At 24.4% G+C, this 22957-nt stretch overlaps 2 protein-coding genes across 4 annotated transcripts; one reads left to right on the top strand and one right to left on the bottom strand.

Annotated features, from left to right (window-relative positions):
* The first annotated feature begins 4352 nt into the window (after positions 1-4352).
* LOC112591351 (armadillo-like helical domain-containing protein 3) lies at positions 4353-13371 on the top strand. Of its 3 annotated transcripts, none has more exons than XM_025335140.1 (15): positions 4353-4607; positions 6280-6365; positions 6730-6792; positions 6852-6992; positions 7478-7619; positions 8643-8776; positions 8828-8983; positions 9675-9841; positions 10733-10942; positions 11020-11234; positions 11372-11604; positions 11696-11822; positions 12313-12388; positions 12452-12530; positions 12936-13163. In XM_025335140.1, the coding sequence occupies exons 2-15, from the start codon at positions 6282-6284 to the stop codon at positions 13161-13163; spliced, it is 2055 nt and encodes a 684-aa protein (XP_025190925.1). In that variant the 5' UTR covers positions 4353-4607; positions 6280-6281. The 3 variants fall into 3 exon arrangements, with proteins under 3 accessions (XP_025190925.1, XP_025190926.1, XP_025190927.1); XM_025335141.1 differs by lacking the exon at positions 4353-4607 and adding an exon at positions 4632-4849; XM_025335142.1 differs by lacking the exon at positions 4353-4607 and having other exon boundaries at positions 6281-6365; positions 12936-13371.
* Positions 13372-13757: 386 nt separating this feature from the next.
* Positions 13758-20640, bottom strand: LOC112591378 (ATP-dependent 6-phosphofructokinase-like; the record flags this gene model as incomplete). Its single annotated transcript, XM_025335187.1, has 16 exons — positions 13758-13885; positions 13983-14187; positions 14637-14734; positions 15498-15627; positions 15684-15783; positions 16433-16585; positions 16659-16820; positions 16953-17096; positions 17157-17220; positions 18376-18566; positions 18677-18865; positions 19575-19683; positions 19758-19968; positions 20028-20217; positions 20282-20433; positions 20556-20640. Coding segments are annotated over 16 exons (2274 nt in total), but the record flags the coding sequence as incomplete, so codon positions are not given.
* Positions 20641-22957: the final 2317 nt, after the last annotated feature.

Here is a 22957-nt window from a genome sequence, read left to right as displayed (position 1 = left end):
TTATTCACCCTTTTTATAAGACTATTGCTCGTCGTGGACAGCCACATCGCCGCAAGTACTTAGTTATTCTCAGTACTAGTAACTTTTTCATAGCATTTCACTATTTTTATTTTATTTATTGTTTAAATTATTAATAAATTATTGTAACTTATTAGTACTTTACTTCAAAATATTTCAAGTGTTCTATTTATTAACTACCTATCTTCTCACAACCATCTTAAACAAACCATGAACGTACAATGCGTTAAATAATTAATGAATAAAAATTGCAGTTTTCTGCACAGCGATCACTACATACATTTTTCATTCTACATTATATTTAATGAGCACTATAGAAGCAATCAAAAATATAAATGATAGACAAAAATTGAAGGTATGTAGGAAACTGGTAATTTTAATAGCATCAAGTAGATACCTGATGTTGGTATATTATGAAAAATAAAAATAAAATAAATAGTATAGGACTAATTACTTTTGAAAGAAATGTACCAACTATGAAATGTAATTTACCAAACTATAACACGAAGTTAGGTTATAATTCAAGACTTCTATAATATATAGACATGTACCTATGGAAAACTGATGTTAATGGAATTGATAAAATAAGCATTGATGAAGAAAAAAATTAAAAAACAGCTAACTCAAGATTTACAAGCTGAATGTAATTTCTTATAACATTGAACACAATTCATAGAAAATGGCACCAATGACTTACAATGAATTGACAAACTAAGAAAGAAGAAGTATATTTCGTAAATTCTCATAAACTAATGTTATCCTGATTTCAAAAATGTCTTTATTAAATTTATTACAATTTTAATGTGTAATGTGTTTATTATAGTATTTAAATTAATGATCTTGAATCTTCGAGTTAATATTCACTTTTTAACCCACAAAAAATAGAAATCTACGTGAAACTTTTAGATGTTATATATATATGCTACTTAAAAAATTGTTTTCCAACATTTTATATTGATTTATTAAGTATTTAGGTTATAGGCATTAAATGCCTTGATTAAATTAAACTATTTAACCGCAGACCCTATTATAATATACTACACTGTTGTACCTGGCTAATCTGCAAGTAATTTCAAATTCAATACTTAAGCGCCATCTATTGGTTTTTTCTAAGATAGTTGTGCGTTCAAATACAACTTTTAACTATTTTTTTTTATATACATCTTATAATATATTAAATAAACAATATAATAAAATAATAAATGCACTTAAATATTTAAGACTGCTTAATATAAAGCCACCCTTTCCCCAATTATGTATTTTGTCTATATCCTGCAACGTTTTACAAAACTTTTAAAAAAATTTCTATTCGGATGTAGTAACTTTTAATAATAAATTGATCTATTTGCAAAACTTAAAAATGGAAACATTGTCTATATTTTCTCATGGATTTTTAGTAAGTATGTAAAATATTACAATTTAAAAATTCTCGCGACTTCGTTTAAAATTAAAAACAACACATGAGATAACACAAATACTGTGTTTAATTGTTATAAATGAATATATTATACAGAGGTGTGATTTTCTCGTGTGCCACCGGAAACAAGGGATGGCGAAATAAGGATCTTTGCCACCAAAGAGAAAGTTAGATTCTTGAAAACACAGATGCCTTTAATGAAGCCTTTAGCTACCCTGATCGACTTGACCATGTCATCTTTTTAACCTATACCTGTGCACCAGCCACATCAACATCAGCAACACCGGATTTTATGAGCAACAAATGAGCCTCTGTTTCTAACAAGATATTATATAAAAGTTGTGTTTATTTGGATTTGAGTATATAGAAATTTTCTAATTTGTATTACTTCATTTAAACCACAGCATAATAATAATACAGCTACGAGTCAGGTAAATTACATGATATAATATACGAATACTTGTCATTGCTATTATAGTTTATATATCAATTATACAACATGAATATAATAAAATATAAATACAATATTTTTGGTAATAATTAATTGTAACTACTATATTACTAATAGTTAAATAAATTACAATAATAACAGTATACATTTATAATGAAATTTAGTAACAGACTGTCTCCATATAGAAACATTTTTAGTAAGCGATGATTTATCATTAAATTCAAATTGAACTCTGTATTCATTACAATCTAAATTATATTGATCTACAGTCTACACAATAACAATCTAAACTCAATGCACCTACTTAAACGAACAGGAGTAACTGCCCTTCTATGACTTATACACACAACTAAACAGATACCTACTAGCTGGCTTTTTTAGTTTAGTTTTGCGATAACTCGTAATAATACGAATAAATACCTGTGAATACACTTAACCAAAAATTAAATTAAATTAAGTTTAAATTAATTGTATATATCTAATATATTATAATATTTTATTTAACTATCAATTAATTTATTATATTTAATTAAACATGCAATATAAGTGATATAAAAAATGAACATCGTGTGAATTGTGTATAAGTAACCTATCTAGTAATTCTACTTTACGCACCTAAGTATAGAAATATTATTATTGTTGGACTTTTTATTATAATTCTTAGTTAGATTTTATTATACAACTAACCTTATTTTACTGTTCAGTATTCATGTGTAGTAGAATGGTTTAGTATAAACCAACAAGGTATACTTATCAACTATCTATGTAATATGTCATTAATTTAAGTACCTAAATAGAAACTTCAGGTATAGCAATAGATAGATACTAATTAGATACACTTTCAAAGAAATAATATAAATAAATATTATATCTAATATAGACATATAATCAAAAGTAGATACATTTCTGTTATTTAGAGAAATTGATACCACTTATAGAACTCTAGGTAAATATATAGATAGGAATGTAATTTTATTAAGTCAGTTGTCTATAACCAAATTTAAGTTATACTATTGATTTTAGAATAAACTAAAATAAAATATTCTAAAATCAATGGTTATACCTATACTTTTTTGATCGTACTATAAATATTTAAATAAATATTAGATAGGTACTTATACAGTAGGTAACCTACACCCATAATTTATAAATCATGACAAAATATTAAAATCAAATTAATGTGGATGTGTTTTAATATATTATAATAGGTAAAACCCTATTTATCAACAATATCAACAAAATATAGATAGACAGGATGAATTAATAATCTCAATGATAGATGATACAAAAGAAAGATAAGTATAACGACTAAGTACCTACATATTAAAAGAAACGAATAATGTATAATAGAGTATTTATGAGGCCACGAGATTAATAAGCTTAAAATTATACCTATCAGGAGGTGAAAATAAATTGTAAACCATGTAAAATTATTTCAAAATGTTTATGAAACTACGTAATCCATACCTAGCATACCTATACTATAATAGGTACTTTTAAGTTTTAACTATAATTTCACTAATTCAGCAAGTAAATCTATGAACTTAAAAAACAATTATAATAATTAATAGGTAAGATAATAAATGATATTTATATGTTTATAAACATAAATTCGAAATAACAAATTAGGTAATTCTGTTTTATAAATATATGTATATATATATATATATATATATATATATAAATTACCTAGATATTTATTTAGTTTTATTCTAGGTATCCAAATGATCAATGAAATATTATAGATAGGGTACCTACCTTATTTATGCACATAGGTAAATAATGAACAAAATTTTTACTAGTAATGATACTAATATGTGACAATGACTTATTACTAACAGTAGTCGGGTAACAAAAAAAAAATATTAAATCTACTAATTATATTATTATATGTTTATATACCTATCGATTTAAACATGTTTTATTTTTATTTTCTTGTGAAACGTGAAAATATATTCTTACAGAACTAGTAACTACAGAAGACAGCGTTTAATAATTAGGTAGACCCGTAGAGGTACCTATCAAGTCGGTGGTAGATATTATTTAAATTTTAAACAATAATACGTTAACCAACATAGTATCTAAGTAGGTACCTATATAATAACTGATAATAGTATTAATTAAAATATAAATCATAGAGTAGAGTACTCTATGATATAAATACACAATCGATTCATTTTCAAAACATTGTCTACAACGATGTAAATATATTATTATAAAGACATAAAGGTGTGAAATATGGGTAAACCGTGGGTGTACAATAATCAATGTCGTGCGGTATGTCATCTGTATGTTTATTCATAATGTACGAGACTGTATAATATATTATTACAATATCGTTGTATAGTTGTATTATGCTATCGAAGTTGGAGGCGGCAGCTATTTTATTATCAACACAATAGTCTTATCAGTCTTTCTGTATCCTCGTATTTGTATTATCAGTGATACATTTAATCCAATCAATTACGCGATAGTCAAAACTGCGACTGAGCTCATAGTTGTGGATTTTATTAACTACAAGGGCTTTAATAAATGAGTACTGCGGTATTGTTGTGATCATTTCTTCGAATCGTTGATGTATGTCGTCGTGCGTACAATGTCTCGTTAATCACAATTGGTTTACCTATTTTATTCGAACGTTACTTGAGCATTAGTGAACGTTGTGCATAATAATATAGATTATCAGAATTTTTGGGTGATTCACATTTGTTCAAACTTAAGGTAACTTAATTTGATAATATATTATGCCAAACCGTTTATTAACCGTGCCGTATACAAAGCTTCACATGCAATGTTACTCGTTGAGCTTTTTTTAAATATTATATGCATATAGTATGATATTTAATTGCGTGTATACTATGTATTCGTCAATAAAGTAAACATATAGCAGCTGGTGAAATTACACTGAACATTTTAATTTTTTTTATACAACCTACAAATATTATTGTACTTAAAATAATTATGTAAGTAACATATTACATATTACTTACTTATTTTAGAAACATGTGTAGTTTCATAAAAATATTTTCTTATTTTTAAGATAGGTAGTAATTTGTATTTCATATATGAAAAATATTGTGTTATTTATATGCATCTAACTATTTATTTGTTACCTTCTAGGTATGCACGAAACAGTATTATATTAACTACATAAATATCTAATATTTTATCTGTGTATATGTAGATATAAAAAAAACTGACTGATTTATGTATAATCAACCCTACAGCCAAAACATAGCTAGATATTTTAAATTTTCATACATTAGGCATAGGCATTTTGTGCCTACATACTATCATATAAGAGTACACTGAGAAAGAATTTTCCTAAACTTGCATTTTAAAGAAATTGTAAGGATGTAAGCAAGGATTTGCTGGTTCTTGAAAAATAATACTTTTTGTTTATAAAAGGTTGAAATTGATTACAGATAATACAATAGTTATTAATAATAACTTATTATGATAGAATATAATTTTAAACTTGGGCTTTATATTTTATCAAAACCACCCAATGACTAGGTATGTTAAAAATCTGTGTACCTACTACTTAAATACATTTAACTAAGTTAACACTTGGTAAATACACGGATATTAAATTTGTGACAGATAACTATGTTCAAGATTAGTTGGTTCTTTATAAAATAATGAATATTTTAATATAAAACATACCTATAAATATGTACATTTTATAATTTTCTTATAAATAGTAGAACTTCCTATTTCATGTGTACATATCACATATTCATATAAAATTAACATATAAATCTATAATACTGTGTAATTATTTATGTATTCATGTATTTTTATTTTTAATATTTACTTAAGTTTCTAAAAAAATTTTTTTGAAGTTTATAATACTGCTCAAAATTTTAATTTAATAATAAAATAAATTTTAAATGTATAAAATTCACATTAAATTTAACATAAATAATTATATATTTTATGTAAATAAAAATCCACGAATAATACTAAATCTGGTAAACATTAAAACATGGATAGTAAATTCATATGTGTTGTATGTAATAGGTATGAATACAAATTGTTCACTAACTTATACACAGACTTAGTATTTACATATTCATTAATTCACATTTTCAATTGAAACCTCTATTAAATACTCTAAAAATGCCAATATGTTTTTCAATATAAGTAGATAGTTTTGTAGTATTACTACTGGATAATGTACTACAATTGAATAAAATATATGAAACTTGTCACTTGATTATATGAATTTTGTTATTTTTATTTCATTAAATTAAAAGTTATTAAAATTAATAACATTAGGTGTCTTAAAAAATACCTATCTACCAAGTTCATAATTTAAGAAATTCAATTACGTCTACTCATAAAATTTATTTAAAATTATACATAATCAAAAATTTGTTTTTTTTTTTAGATATGGCATTTCGTAGACGAAGTACATCTGGGTCTAAACCACAGCTTAAAGAAAAAGTTGTACAAATTTATGAGTCATTTTTTAAGGTAAGTAAAACTCTTAATACCATTATTTTTATACAGCTCTACTTTTAAATGGAATGTATATTAGTATAAATAGGCATTAAGTGCTTCATATTAATTGTAACATAACATATTTTTAAAATTTTTACTTTGCAGTTTTACTTACTTAACTTTTCAAAAAATTTAAAACGTAATGATTTCTAAACCCTAAAGGGTTGTCATAATAAAATTACCAATTTAATCTAATTTTTATAATTTTGATTTTTTTGAATCATTTTGTTTTTTTCATACTTTTTGTTTGTAGATACTTAAATATTAATAATCTTGTATGCATTATTATATTATAATTAAGCATTTATACATGCCGTTTTTTTTTTTTTTTTTTTAGGGTGAAGATGTCTCAAAAGACAATGATAATTTCTGGGATGAATTTTTCCTACTAAAACCTAAAGTATAAATTTATTTAATTCAGTGTTTAATGTTAACTAATTTACATGTTTAACACTCTAGATATCATATATTGAGACAGAAATGGAAAAATTAAGCATTGAACAATTGATTATGCTTCAAGATAATATAAGACTATTATTTATCAAATGTATCTCAGCATTTGAATGCCAACATCAATTGCGTATAATATTCTCATTAAAGGTAATATCAATAACTATTTAATATGATAATATAAGGTTTAATACTACTGCTTTAGCAGTTAGAATTAGAGATAGTATTGCTTTTTTCCGTCAAATTTGTATTTTATATAATACATTTTGAATTGCTCTATTAATTTATACAAATTGTGTTAAATAATCATTGTTTACAGAAATAAGAAATATCTGTTAAATACTATTTATTTTCTAGTGATTTGTGTCATTGGGTAGGATATATTATATAATACCATGAGTAAAATCTAACTAATACTTAAATAAATAAATATTATATTATATATAATATATTATTATTCATATAATTAAGATGGTGGGGAAGAAAGTATACCAAACAAAACTATACTATATTTTAGTTATTTGGTGATCCTTAATTTATAAGAAGTTTTATAATATTTAAAAAATATTTTATTAATTTGTATACCTAAAATTTATTTTAGTATTTTTAAATATATTAATTATTTTTATTTTTAGACGTTGACCTGTTTAATAAGCAGTCTGTACAAAAAATTTAGAATCAATCCAACATTTGAATTTGTTTCTATTTTGGTGATACCAAAAGACACTGATATGATTTTTGAGAATTTATTGGGGAAATGCAATATGATGTTACGTGGTAATGAACATAATCATTTTTTTACTTTATTTATACAAATATCTATCTTATAATTAATTTATATTAAATTTATTTTTTAAATTCTATAACTATATTTTAATAAATCTATTGATTTTTAGAATATACAAATAAGCGATGGTATAGGTATATTTGGCTACTAATATTTATTTTCTGATAGATGTAGTTGTTGTATAACAAATATAAATACATATATAACATATATATCCCACTACTGACATCTAACCACTTTCCCCATTCATACCTATGATAAGGTACCCTCATCATTCCTTGACGTCTACTTGACTGCAGCGCCCTGTAGCGGCTGACATCTAGAAATTGTTCCCATTTTACTGCTTATCTGTATATTCTAAAATTAATGATAAAACTTACTAAACCTATTTCTTATTTAATTAATTGAAAACTCGTAAAACTATTAAACATATCTAAAGACAGTAATGCAATAAACTTTTTCCTTTGTAATTACATCATATTCAATAAATACATATATATATAAATTTTTAAATAAATCTTAATAGTCTTTAGATATGTTTAATAGTTTTATGAGTTTTCAACTAGCAATTAGCATTAACTAAATTATATGCATTGAACATACTTTTATTTTCAATTAAAAGTGTGATAAGATTTATTTTAGATATATATATATATTGAATATAATGTAAAATGCATCAAAAAAACATAGGTTTACAAATATTCTAAAACAAATTTAATTCTAGTAAAATCTAAAAATATAATATGATATATTACTTTATTAAGTATCAATCGTTATTAGAATAAAGTTTCTTAGTAAATGTCTATTAAATTAACCATATTTCAATTTCATAAAAATTCTTAAATTTTAATGTTATTTCTCGTATTGATATACACAGTTATAATTTTTTTTTTTTTTAATTATCATTTTCTATGTAGAAATCAAAATAAATATATCAATTTTATAACTTATAAATATTCTAATGTGACATCTAAAAGGTAATAATTATGTATGTATTTTTTTTTTTTTTTAAGAACCTGAATGTGTTGTTGTTAAAGATTTATGTCTGCAATTTTTACTGACAATTGTTACTGGAACTGACAACCTCAATGAAAACCCAGTTCTACGCCATTTAATGTCAAACAGTGTTTTTGAACCTCTAACAGAAGTACAAATTAATATTATTAATTAAGCAACTTACTAAAATAAAATTTTTTAGGTTCTTTCAAATAGTATATACCAAACATATCATGGCTATGATTCTATTCTGCTCTTAACATTACTTATGAATGTTGAAACTGCTAAGAAGACAAATCCATATGTAGTCAAGTTATCACTATTAGACAAAGAAGATACTTTAAATGGTTATAGTCAAGTAAGAATAATAAATTATATTACTCATTAAAACTAGTTGTTTTATAAAACTGTAATATTCAAAACAATATTCTAGAAAAAAATTTAAAACTAACTATACCAGTGTAATGGTCTTAATACAGAAACAAAATGACACATTATGTGGATGTAGGTATTAATAATAATGTTAATATATAATTTTTCATAACTGTGTTTCGGTATGATGTTGTATTGACAAATGTTTATGTGTGTAACAAACTAAACATGTTTCTTTTGTATAACACGGCACAAAATAGAGATGGAATCCTTTAGCACCAACTGTTTTAGCCAATCAGCTTGATCTTTCTTCTCATTTATTCCTTAGATAAATTTACCCAGTCATAATGCCTTTGTCTTGTTGTGGTGACAGACGATTGTTGATAGATTGCTGTAAATTCTACTGTTGTAGGCTCTATTATTTCATGCAAAATGCACGTATATAAATATTTAATACTAATTACTATAATATTAAAATACTCATAAAATCAATGCTATCTAACTTTCTATCTATATATAAATATATATATCTGAGTGTTGACATATTTAAGACTAAATATTTGTGTTTGCCATTCAGTACCTTTTATTGCTAAAATTTCATAATAAAATAGTGTATATTATGTTATATTTTCTACTGAATTATTGGTAGAATTATCATAAAATTATTATCCTTAAAGATTATAAGATGGTCATTAGAAGAAATTTGTCAACAATATCGATCAGAAGAAATAGCACAGTACTCAAACAACACATGGTTTAATACATTTACATCAGTCGTTAGCAATATGTTATTTGTACCAGATACTATTGAAGAACATAATATTGAATTGCCTCAAGAAATCAGGTATCATTTATTATATTTTTTTCTTATTTATTGTATTTCTACTCTCCTTTCTTTGCAAAACAACGAGAATATTATTAATTGTTATTAATTTAGTAGAACCTTACTAACTACTGTAACACTAATTGTTAAATAAATTAAAAAGTTTGTAGATACTTTACTATTTTATCAATAATAAAAACATATGCAAAAAATATTAAAAAAATTTTATACTGATAAATTATAAATTATTACAAAATAATTCGTTAATATATAGGTTTGTGTAAATATTTAATGCTTAAATTGGTATAATATATTTATATGAATTTAAAAAAAAAAAGATATTTATATTTAATTCAATAAATTAAACTAAATAGAATTACTTGATAAATTAAGAAATAGAAATAAGAATTCCTTAAAATAACCCAGTGGTTCTCAATCTTTTTAGGACCGCGACCCAAATTTTTTTCCAAAAATCTATCGTGACCCCCATAGTTTTACATTTACAGAATCAAAAAATTAATTTCAAAAAACAAATTTTTTATTACTTATTTACTATTTTATAATAATAATAATAATTGCAATAATATACTTATAATAATAATTTTAATAAAATACTTATAATAATAATATAATACTACTTCTCGCGGCCCACAGTTTGAGAAACGCTGCCCTAACCGGTTCTAGAAAATAATAGTATTTTTCAAGAGAAAAATGTTTAATATTTATTGATAAATTAAATTACTATATTTTCATTATTTTTTCATATTTTAAGAATGTTAAAAAATAAAAGTATGAAATCTAGATATAGTAATGCAATTGTCAATTCTTATTTACATAAACCATTTTTCTTTTATCATCATGAATTTAATAGTTGTATAGTTAAATTAATAACATTAATTAATTAAATTTAAGATCAATGAGTGGAATATTAATTGCATTGTATGAGGCTGTGCATTACAACAGAAATTTCATGACTACATTAACACATTGTCACACATCCAATAGTTATGAGTCACACCCCAGTGTTATGCAACAAACACAATCAGTTATAAATAATCCTGATCTCAAACCGCCATCAGATAATCAATTCTCCAATCTTCTAGTCACATTTTTTCAATATTGGTAAATTAAATTGTTGATAAACCATTTGTTTTTAAATTCTAATCAACTTTTTTGTATTTTTTTTTTTTTTTTAATAGTTCAATTGTAATGCAGGACACAAAAACTGAAGCAAATGCAAATAATTCAATGCTGTGCTTTGTAATATTGTCTAGCATTACTGATGACCAATTTGCCAATTCACTTATGCATGATGTAAATTTACAATTTAAAGTTGATTTATATAGATCACCTACCAGACGATATATGTTTGTTCCAGACAAGTCACCAAAACCTTTGGCTGCTGCTTTATTAGGTTGTATTACACTGTACTTACTGTTAGAATAATTATTTTATTATATTATTTATAGTTTAAATTATTATTTTTGCTTATTAAATAATAACTTAAATCATTATAATCATCTATAAAAAAAAAATATGTACATGTTATAGATTTGATGATCGAGTTTATGTTAGGACACATGATGAAAAAATTGCCACTTGACCAATACATGAAATGTATAAGCATAATTCATCGCATAATATGTTACCAAAAACGAAATAGCGTACGTTTGTGTTATAATTGGAAAGATTTATGGAGTTCTCTTATTACACTATTGAAGTTTTTAATGACATATGAACATCAACTTTCACAAGATATGAATATTTATGATTTAGGAATACAAGTGAGCATATTTTACTAAATAGATTCTAAAAACTTAAAAGTAAAAATATGTTGTAAAATCATTAAATTTAATACATGATTTTGATTAATAGATTGTAAACATATTTAACTTATTTATTACCTATGGTGATATGTTACTTCCATCACCAAGTAGTTATGATGAATTGTATTATGAAATTATTAGAATGCATACCGTTTTTGACAATATATATGTCTTATGTAAGTACTTATTAAATTACAATTTAATACACATAATACATTTTTTTATTATTATAAATTATACCATTTTTGAAATAACTTCTTGTTAATCATTTATAAATAATAATAAATCATTATATTAATCATTGATAAATTAAATATTTATTCAATAAAAATAATCATTCATAAGCTGAATATTTTAAAGTTGTATTTAAAAACAAGATGTAATGTAGCTATCCAAGTTTAAAATAATTGTGTTTACCAAATGTGTACAAAGTTTATGTTTTTTTAACGTAACAGAAGTATTAATTAAATGATATATTTCTTTAAATTTTTTAGAACTTCTGTTAACTTTTTTAAATGTATTTAATTTTGATTTTAAAATTCTTAAATATAAAATTATTGACTTCTTGTAACTATTCAATACTTATATTTTAATAATTTTAGAAAATATAATAAAATGGTATTGTTTGTTAAAAAATTAATTTTAATATGTCTTAATACATTTTAGCATCAAGAAACTCTTCAACTATTAGTGAACACAAGTTATCTGCTACAAAATTATCTAATTGTTTAATAAATATCAGGTAAATTATGTTTGAAATGTTATTAAAATCATAATTACTAAAATAATACTATTGAATTTTTAGAGCTATAATTAATCATTATATACCAAAAATTGATAATTGGTTAGAAAAGAATTCAGTGACTACACCTGTTGGAGAAGAAGTAATTATTTTTTTTTTATATATATAATTTATTTTAAAGTTTTATGTAAAATATATTAAATAACTGTATGCTTCTGTAAATGTTTTGTAATAATGTATTACTTTTTAATTAAAAAAACAATGAAACAATAAAAAAATTTATTACTAGATAATTAAAAATAAAAATAACGTTCTAATATATCATAAAAACTTCTGTATGTAACATTTGTATTAACTAATGCAATGATTAGAAATTTGTTTTTGTTATAAAGGAACATAATATCTTAAAAAAATATATTAGAATATTAACATTAATTTTGTTATAATTTCAACAAAAATAATGCTATACTAACAAACTGTACTGCTATTATTTATAATACATTTAAAAATTCATTATGTTTGTTTACAAAACCATTATTTTTAATAGATTTTAGAAGTTGTAAGAAATAATTATGATACACTGACGCTGAAATTACTACTTGATTGTTTGGGAAGTTTTGAATCAAACAAGTCCAATCATGATTTGTCAAGTTCATCACTTATCAAACTAATGGTTAGCAAAGTAGTCAAGGATACACGGCAATCATTGAAACATTCCAACACTGATCTTCAACAAATTCTTCAGAATTTTTCACTTTACACTAATCCATCATAAAAATATTTTATAAAACAGTATTAATACTATATTCAAAAATTATTTATTAAAATACGATCAAATGCAATTTTAGAAAACCTTTTTAATTGTATTGCTTTTTATAATTAGAAATAAGATTGGAAATTATTGAACGAATTTAATTCTCGTTGAATAATTTTTTTTTCTTCGACTAATTAAAATTGTCTTCTAAGTCATGTATTTTGTTTATTATTATAGGTAAATGTTTACCAAAATTTGTGTTATAAAATTTGTTTTATTGATTCTATATGTATGGTTCTATCTGACATAAAATAAAATTATTTGTCAAACATATTTTTTCTCAAATGAATTGTTTATAATATGAACAATACCAATTTAATAATATGAAATAAAATATATACTATTTATTACTTTTAATTTCTATTAATCATCGAAATTCAATGTACCACATTCTGATATTACTTAAATGTTTTTGGTAATTTTATTCATCATGAAAAACAAAGTATAAAAGTTTATTTTCATATGATAGAAAACATAATTGCTAATAAAATATATTTACTGTCTGACAAATTGTAAAAACAGTTGATTTAATTTAATTTTAAACCCTATATTTACTAGATTATAAAAACAACTATTAACAGTTACGATTTGATTACGTAAATTGTTTCCAGTAATTTGGCTCTTCCAACACTTTTAATAGTGGTCTGAAATTTAGCCACCAAGATTGATTGTTAGATTTTTTTCTGTAAATTCAAATGATATGGATAGAATATAAAAAATAATCATGATAATTAATTCTAATTAAACTTGTATTTTTAAATTAATAATTACTAATATTACTCATTGTTAATAAATTTGAATTCATCTAGTGGTGTGAATTTGAAATCACTCCTTATCAAACCCAATAAAACAGCTGAATTAGGCAATGTCACCTGTTCTGGATGTTTAGCTTCTATGTTATTTATCCATTCAACTGCCAGTTGCCCTTCTTTTAGAGCAAATGACCTATCAAATGGACTAGGTACACCACCAGTGGCAATGCTTCCTATAAGTAAGTGCCTAATTAGAATCTAGTAACAATACAATAAATCTTTTAAATTGTTGTCAATATTTGACTTCTAAGTAGGTACTTGTTCAAGAACAAGCTTCAATTATTTTATTAATGCTATGAAAATATAACTGCCAAAATTAATATCGTAATAATCAAATATTATGTTGTTTATAATACAAAAAATGTATGTGTATAAAAATATTAGAAAGTTACTTTATTAAGTTGAGCTTATTCTCATATTAAATACTTAACAATTAGATAACAAACAGAATTTTTTACAGTGATTAAATGTATTTTTTAATTTATACTATTATTACGGAAATTGGATGGGTGGTTAAGTACATTTTAAAATCAGAATATACCAGATTTCAGAAGTGCAATCGACAAACAACTTAATTAAATATAAATAAATAATATTAGTAGACACCACAGAATAAAATTACCTAAAATAGAACTTCTAGTGACAAATGATTTTTTTCCTTCTTCAGTCAGTAATTTATTTATAAAACTTGTGGTATAATTTTCATTGGCTCTTTCAGATCTACAAAAATCAAGTGAATTGCTAAGAAAAATAATATATAATCTACAATATGCCTTCATACTAAAAAAAAAATTAAACCAATACCTATAATAAATATACTAAATTATTTATTTATGCGGTGTGGACTCTATCAAATAATCCCTTTGATTAACTTAAATCCTTAGCCAACATAGATGTATCCTTTCATTCAAAAATCTACGGGCATAATAAAACTGAAAATTCAAATCCATGAAATACATAGATACAAATGATACAATCCATGTTATGTTATCTCAGGATGTTGCCCGAAGAGGAACACTCATAATTATGGTAAATAGCCTTCAGTTTAATTAAATATTAGTTCCTAATAGAATTAAGAATATATCTATAATAGAATGTCATAAGATCTTTTATATTTAAAAAAAAAAAAATAGTTTTAATTGGAAAATGATTATGTGCTTAAATATTTTATTCAGTGATAATTATTTTGATTATATAATATAAAAAATTAAATAGTATTATAATAATTTACCTACTAAACCAGTGAATTTTTTTATTAATTGGTATAAGCTATCTAAATGGACAATAAATACAGTTACAAACACATAACTCATATTATATATGAATTTAAAATTATAAATGTATATATAGGTATAACCATTTACCTATTATAATTACCTAATATACATAGTACACTTCTAGAGATATTTAAATGTGTAATAGTTTTAAAAGAAAGATATTCGTGTACCTATTCATAATATAAATATCTCAAGTGTATTTTTACCTTAACACAAGTCCTCTAGTAATTTTTTTAGTGTCAAATTTTTCAACCATTCTATAAATACAATCCATTAAATCTATGATGTTGTGCTTTTCTTCAAAAATATAAGAAGCGTCTGCACCACATGCCAATGCTATATTAAAATGTTTTCCATGAAATAAGTTTAAATAATAACCTTTGTAACCTTACCCGTCATAGACGTTAAATAACCACATAGTCCACCCAATATTTCAACCACAAAAACTCGTGGTGTATGACCTTCAGCCGATTGTCTAATAATGTCACACAACTGTAATTTAAACATTAAACTATAAGTACCTATGTATAAGTATTTTTTTTTAATCAAACTACTATTTAAAAAGTGAAACAAATAAAAATTTAGCTAAAATATGTGCTCGATATAGTTTTATGTGCTCGACTATATAAAATATGAATCTGCAGATAGAAAATTAATTTTTTTAATAACTATTTCGTTCTATTTTATATTAATAAGTTAATGTGTATAGTACAAAACCATTATCATTTATTTGTATATGATTATTGAATGATCAGTAAGGGGCGATGAAGACAAAGTGACTCACTTGTGATGTGTAATCGATGATTATAAGTCTAACAGAAAAACAACGGACCTCAGCAACCTCATTTCATTTATTGGAAAGTTGCTCCTGCATGTTATATGTTATATGGTAAGTAAATACCTACTTTACTATTTTTTAAATATTAGATGCCTATAGTCTATACCCTATAAAAGCGACAATCATTGGTAAAAAAAACTTTAAAGTTTCTTTTATAATAAGTTTTCAGCTTATGCCGTCGTAGCGTTACGCACACCAGTACCTATAGATAGAGGTACCTACCTAACTAAGCATACCGCACCACCACACTCCGTGCATGGTGAATTATCGCTCTTATTTGAAAATTAATATGGTGAAAATAACCTTAACAATTTGATTTAAAGCTGTATCTGCTCCCAATGAGAAATCGGTTCCGGGTATGTTGTTGCTATACGTAACTGGCACCACTACTAAAGGTATGCAAAACTCTTTATACTTTTTCCGATAATCATACATCATTATACCAGTCTTTAAAGCCTGTAAATTAAATTAAGTAGGTAAGTATCATTTGTTCTTTTTTGTCATATTTCAAAGTTCTGAGTTATTATACTTCTGTTCCTCCAGCAATTATACACGAGCTAATATTTAAATTTTTCATTTGCATCGCAACCTTTTTCATCATTTCCTCGTCAGGAACTGTTCTTGTTATTCCTAATTTAACACCACCTTGATTAAGCCAACCAATAACACTGGACCACTGGAGTTCGATAACCTATTTTTCATGAAAAAAAATTGTATCTTACAACTCGATTTAATATTTGTGCACACTACACATGCATTCATATTAACCTCTCTTTTTTCGACATAATTTAACTTAATTAACTAACTAATAAAATAAATTTACTTCGCCTTTTATGAATCCATCAATACTGAATTTAGCTCCAATTACTCGATGTTTTGATGCTATTGATGCTCGAACTATAGAATACATTAATGCGTTTATTCCATTACTAGAGCCTCCGATATTCAATATTAAAGTTACTTTCCCCTAAAATATTCACTTTTATTGTTATTAATATGTAATAGTATTGAAAATAAAAATACAAACGTCTAGATTAATGATTTCTTTGTGTATCATTTGTTTGTATGTCACTAAATTTTGACCAAAACTTCTGAAAATAGTTCAATTACGTGTAAAATTATTGAACAAGAATACGTTTCTTAAAGTTTTCATAAATGAATTTTTATTACATACTATGTTTGTATTTTCGTAAATACATTAATTTAGTTTTAATTTGTTTAAAAGAATATAACTTTTCATCCATGATAAGGTATACAGAACCCAGTGGACCCTTCTCTACACTTTAAAGTATGTGTGGTGTTCACCGTCGGGTTATTTTTTTAAACTCACACTGGCGCGGATACAAGAGGGGATACGAGAGTAATGCCCCCTTTCTCAAATGTCACGAAAAAAAAAAATTAATTATTTTATTGATATGTCAAGCAATAATAAAAATTTTATTTTTTTATAGTTTAGAGTGTTTAGATTGTTATTTTTATTTATATTTAATAATAATAATAAATAATAAATTATTTCGCGGATAGTTCTATCTATAATCCAGTAATTCTTAATTGCGCCGACTGACGATGCGACTACCGGGCGTCGTGCCAATTTCTCATATCGTAATCGCCAGAATTTATATGCTTATTGTTATAAATATTTTTATTAGGTATCATTTTATTTTGTACCCCTAATAGTCACTACTTACTCTTTTAAATATTCACCGACTCACCGTGATATAGATGTGAACGTCACTAAAGTTATTGACAGGTTTTCAAAAACCAAAAGAAAATTATATTTTGCTTTATAATAAATATATATTTTAATTTATATAGAATATTTTTTAATTGTTTTTACCAAATATTTATAAATAAAGAGTATTTTTTTTAATGTACATACCAAGTTTTTTAAATTTTTAAGTAAAAGTTTATTCCTTTACAATTTTAAGAAATATTTATTATACTTATAATATTATAACATTATTGAATTTTATATATTATATTATGTTCACGATATAAAATACGCCTCCTACTTTGGATTCATGCCTGAACTAACACGGGTGTTGCTAATATTATTAGCTATTCCTATATTAAGTTCAACAATAATGTACTAATTTAAGTATAGTTATACATTTTAATTAATCGTGATTGAATTTAATGGTTATACTTTAAGCATATTATTAATAAGAAACATGAGTGCCTAGCAACTAGAAATAACATTTTTATTTTAATGATATTTTATCCAAAGAAGTAATTATTAAACGTACTGGCCTCGAAGTTTCAATGCCTTATCGAAATCTTTCTGTTCGATGGCTTTTGATATTTCCAATGTATTTTTAACACATTTCATCAATGATTGGTGTTCAATTGTATTAGCATTAAGACAAACGACTTTTGGTTCAGATGTTTTTGTGGCTTCTAATAAACACACAACAGCGTGTGCGCCCATGCGTGAAGCCTAGTATAATAAAAAAAAAAATAAAAAATAAAAATAGAAAAATAAAAAACTTATAAAATATAAGCTACAACATCAAAATTATTAAGTAATAATTTATGTTATATACCTACCAAAATTCTATCAAATGCTGAAGGACTTCCACCTCTTTGAACATGCCCCAAAACGGTTACCCTAGCATCTTGTTGTAATCTGTCTACTAAAACATTTTTAACCATTTCTGATGTAATTGCAGTACCATTTATATCAACAGCTCCTTCCGAGATAATTATAATGTTAAGCCTTTTACCATATTTCCTCGCCTAAAAAAATTTGTTTTACAAACAAATGTATTCAAACTTGTCTTCTACTTTGTAATAAACAATTTTAATAGTAATAGTGATGGTCGATAGATGACCTATAGTGTCCAGATTGAAACATCCAAACAGCTATCATTAACTGCTCTACAGAATAGTCGAAAAATTATTCTTGGCCAAGATAATGCCCTTAAAATTAACTTAAATTTTTTTCAGTGAATTTTATATTTATTTAAATTTTTTATTTAGTTTAATTAATGGCTCTTAGATAAAAAAAACATAAGATGAATTAATGAAATAATAAGTAATAGCTAATAACTAATAATTTATAAACAATGATTTTTATTTTAACAGTATTTTCTTGATATTATTAATTTTAAAGATATAGTCAAATTTAAAACATAGTTTATGTTTATTTCTGTATTTCACTATTTTATATCTAGGTACCTGTTTAATGGTGAGCTATGTATTAAACCTAACGATATTTAATATAATTTTCTGATTTAGACACTAAATCGTTATTTATAAATTAGTAAAATGAACCAAGTGCTAAAAAAAATACTTGATATCAAAAAATAATGAAACGTGCAAAATAAAAGTTACACTTTAGTAAGTACCTATATGTTACATAAATTATAAGCATAATTATATTTAAATGACTTTTTAGTTGTTTTAATCAAAGTTCCAGATATATAATACAGAAATATTAACATACCCTTTGTACATTTTTGCATAATTTATCTGGCCAATCCAATTTTTGCGGCCATTCCCTAATGAATAAGTAGTCAGCTTCACACATCAACGCACTTTTAACAGCTAAATAACTGTAGAACAGAGCACATATTATGTATTATAATTTACTTAAGTCTTAAATCGTTAATATTAAAGTTAACATTACCCACAATTGCGACCCATAACTTCCATTATAAATGTTCTTTGATGAGAAAATGCAGTGCTTACAATAGAGTCTATTGCTTCAAGTATTCGGTGAAGTGCTGTGTCAGCACCAATGGTCATGTCAGTGCCACTGAAATCATTGTCAATTGATCCAACAATACCAACCAAGTTTAAATGGTCAAATTCTTTTGATGTTTCTTCATCTATCTCCCCTACACGGTTATTTTAACTTGTTATAAAAACTCAAAGGAAATAAACAATAATTAGGTACCTTTTTTTAAAAGTTCGTCAATATAGCTTGGCCATTCTTCACGAAAAATATTAGCACCAGACAAGGAACCGTCTCCGCCAATTACCACCAAATTAGCAATGCCAAGTGATATCATATTTTTGGTCGCTTTCATCCTACCTTCTTTAGTCATAAACTCCATACATCTTTTTGTTCCAATAATAGTACCACCCTTAAGTTTAAGATTTTTTAAGTAAGAGGCACTTAATTTTAAAACCATCGCCTTAAAACCATACCAAATTTAGAGTAAAAGATACGTCATACCAATTAGCTTTTGTTATAAATTCATTGCCTTCAATAAGTCCATAATATCCCTCTTTGACGAAATAAACGTTCACACCTAATTGAATCGATACTCTAACAACTGATCTTACAGCCGCATTCATTCCTAAAAAATTACATGAGTGTCTAACTAATAACTATAAAGTGTTTCTATAACTATTACCTACTTTATTAATATCGATAGGTGTAATATAACGAATACAAAGTTTTTCACTATCAAAATCTTACCTTGAGAATCTCCCCCACTAGTCAAGACTGCTAATGTTATTTTAGAGTTCTTTTCACGCGGATACTTTTTTAAAATCGATTCAAAATCATAAAATGACCTAAACATAAAAATGTATCGGAATTTATTTAATAACATTACAAATTAAGTTATAGAATACTCACATTTTATTAAATTTTTCAATTAGATACCTATTTAAAAATATATAATGTACGTAATAACCAATAAGTAATAAATATTTTGTTTGTTGTTTATAAGTGTAGCGTAGTTAACACTAAAATAACTGGCAGACTCCTAATAAATGTTTTTTTTTATACTTAGCTGATATTTTTTCAAAGACTTAAAAATTATTTATTCAAGGATAATAAATCATTAGCTATTATAATATAGTTGTAGTATTTAGTACTTCATTCGTAATTTTTTGATTTATGCTTTCTTTAGTTTTATATAAACCTTGATTGACAATAATGCCAATTGAAGTACACCCATCACTACTTTCTACTGTTCTGGACGGTCCGTATTTTGATGAACTAGACCGAAACTATTATTTAAAGCTTTTATCGAAACTTGACCAGACTGAATTATGATTTGATAGTTTCAAACAAATCAAATCAATTGTTATTGTAAAACATATTGAGAAAACTGGACAAAAACATTTTCTTTTTCAAATAATTTATAAACCTAACTAAACCTATAATAATTTGTTATGATTATATTTTTTTATATTTTTTAACGTAGGTAGTACATAACATAATAGTTAACAATTATAGTAAACTAGCGACTGTCTGGGAAAAATTTGTGTAACAACAATTCCAGACAAGCACTGGATACAGGCTCTTATAAACAAGCCATAAGCCATAACAGTTAAATTTTAGAATAGTAAGTATCTAAGACAGAGCGTTATTATTATCGTCAGCACATTACTATTGTTCGACCATTTAATAAAATAAACCAATTTTAATTTTATTGTAAATTTTCTTTATAAATTTTAAATATAGAAAGTAATAAGTAGTTCGAAAGTGTCTATTAAAATTATTTGTGCATGAACATCCTTGGAAGTCCGTAACAAATTAAAGTACAAGACTAAATTAACAAGGCTATTTTATTTTTTTTTTAATATTGGATCGAATTAATCTGATATTGTTTGAAAAAAATACCAAGACGAACCACAATATATTATATATATATATATTTTTTTAAATTAATTAAAATATACTTTACATAAAATAGATAATTACTATTTATACAATTAACTAGAAATTTAAAGTAAAATTTATTTTATTTATTACTTTATAAGATACTACTATAGATATATATTATATAATATAATTAATGGGATACATAACGTAATAACACGATTTTCATTTTACACTATCTAAATTATTGTTATCAAAGTTCAGTTAAAGCTTGTAAGTTGTAATATGTTTTCCTTGGTAAAATATAAATATATAGACTTAATAGATTATAATACTTAAAATACCTAAGAAGTCTTAAGAAATCACAGTGCGCCTGGGTCTATTGTCTTTGTTTTTCTGAAAAATTAATATTGACTTGAAAAGATTAGGTCCTAGAGCATTCATTACAATTTATTACATTTTGGCCATATTTTCATTTCCCTTGTACATATCTATTCTATATTATAATTATTAGTCAACAGTACACCAAGTATATCATGCTAATATTATTTGACCATGTAGAAGATTACAGATACTCTCTTCCCTACCATAATTAATAGACATAATACCAGATTCAATATTCAATAAAATGTTATGCATCCACACTTAATACATTAAAATCATAAAGATAAATACCTAAAATAATAATTATAGTATCTAGGTACATAATATACTTTTTAACTATTAGAAACCAAGCAAAACTTTTCAATACTCAATTGACTTTTACCTATTATTCAATTTCATTCATTATTCTTATTTTACTACACTTATAAATTAATTAATTATAGCTCATAAATAATTGAAGCGATTATTTCAGAAATCCATCAAACGTCAAAATGATGAAAAATGTGTTAGGTTCAGATTATTGTTTTATGAAATAAAACACTTCGTTTGGTGCAAAAACCCATCAAGTATTGAAACTCTATGGCTGTTTAATTTTTGGTCAAATAATGTGTTTAGTTCAGAAGCCTATTAATAAATGGCATTTGACGATTTTCAACAACAAACTGGGAATTTTAAAATTTGCACTTAACGTGTTTCTGAAATAATTGATTCAATTATGAAAATAGACTTTTCGATGTAATTTTAAATTTATTTGAGTTCCAATAATATCCAACTATTAAGAAACCCATTACACTAATTTTGTCTTTGCGTTCACTGTTTTGCTATGGTCCTTTGACATAAAACCAAAATAAATACCTTTAATCCTTTAATGAATCAGCCGTATT

Source organism: Melanaphis sacchari, unplaced genomic scaffold, assembly GCF_002803265.2.
Source record: "Melanaphis sacchari strain LSU unplaced genomic scaffold, SCAv2.0 Contig132_pilon_pilon, whole genome shotgun sequence".
Lineage (NCBI taxonomy): Eukaryota > Metazoa > Arthropoda > Insecta > Hemiptera > Aphididae > Melanaphis > Melanaphis sacchari.
The sequence above is the reverse complement of the archived record's forward strand: the minus strand, read 5'-3'. Positions and strand labels throughout refer to the sequence as shown.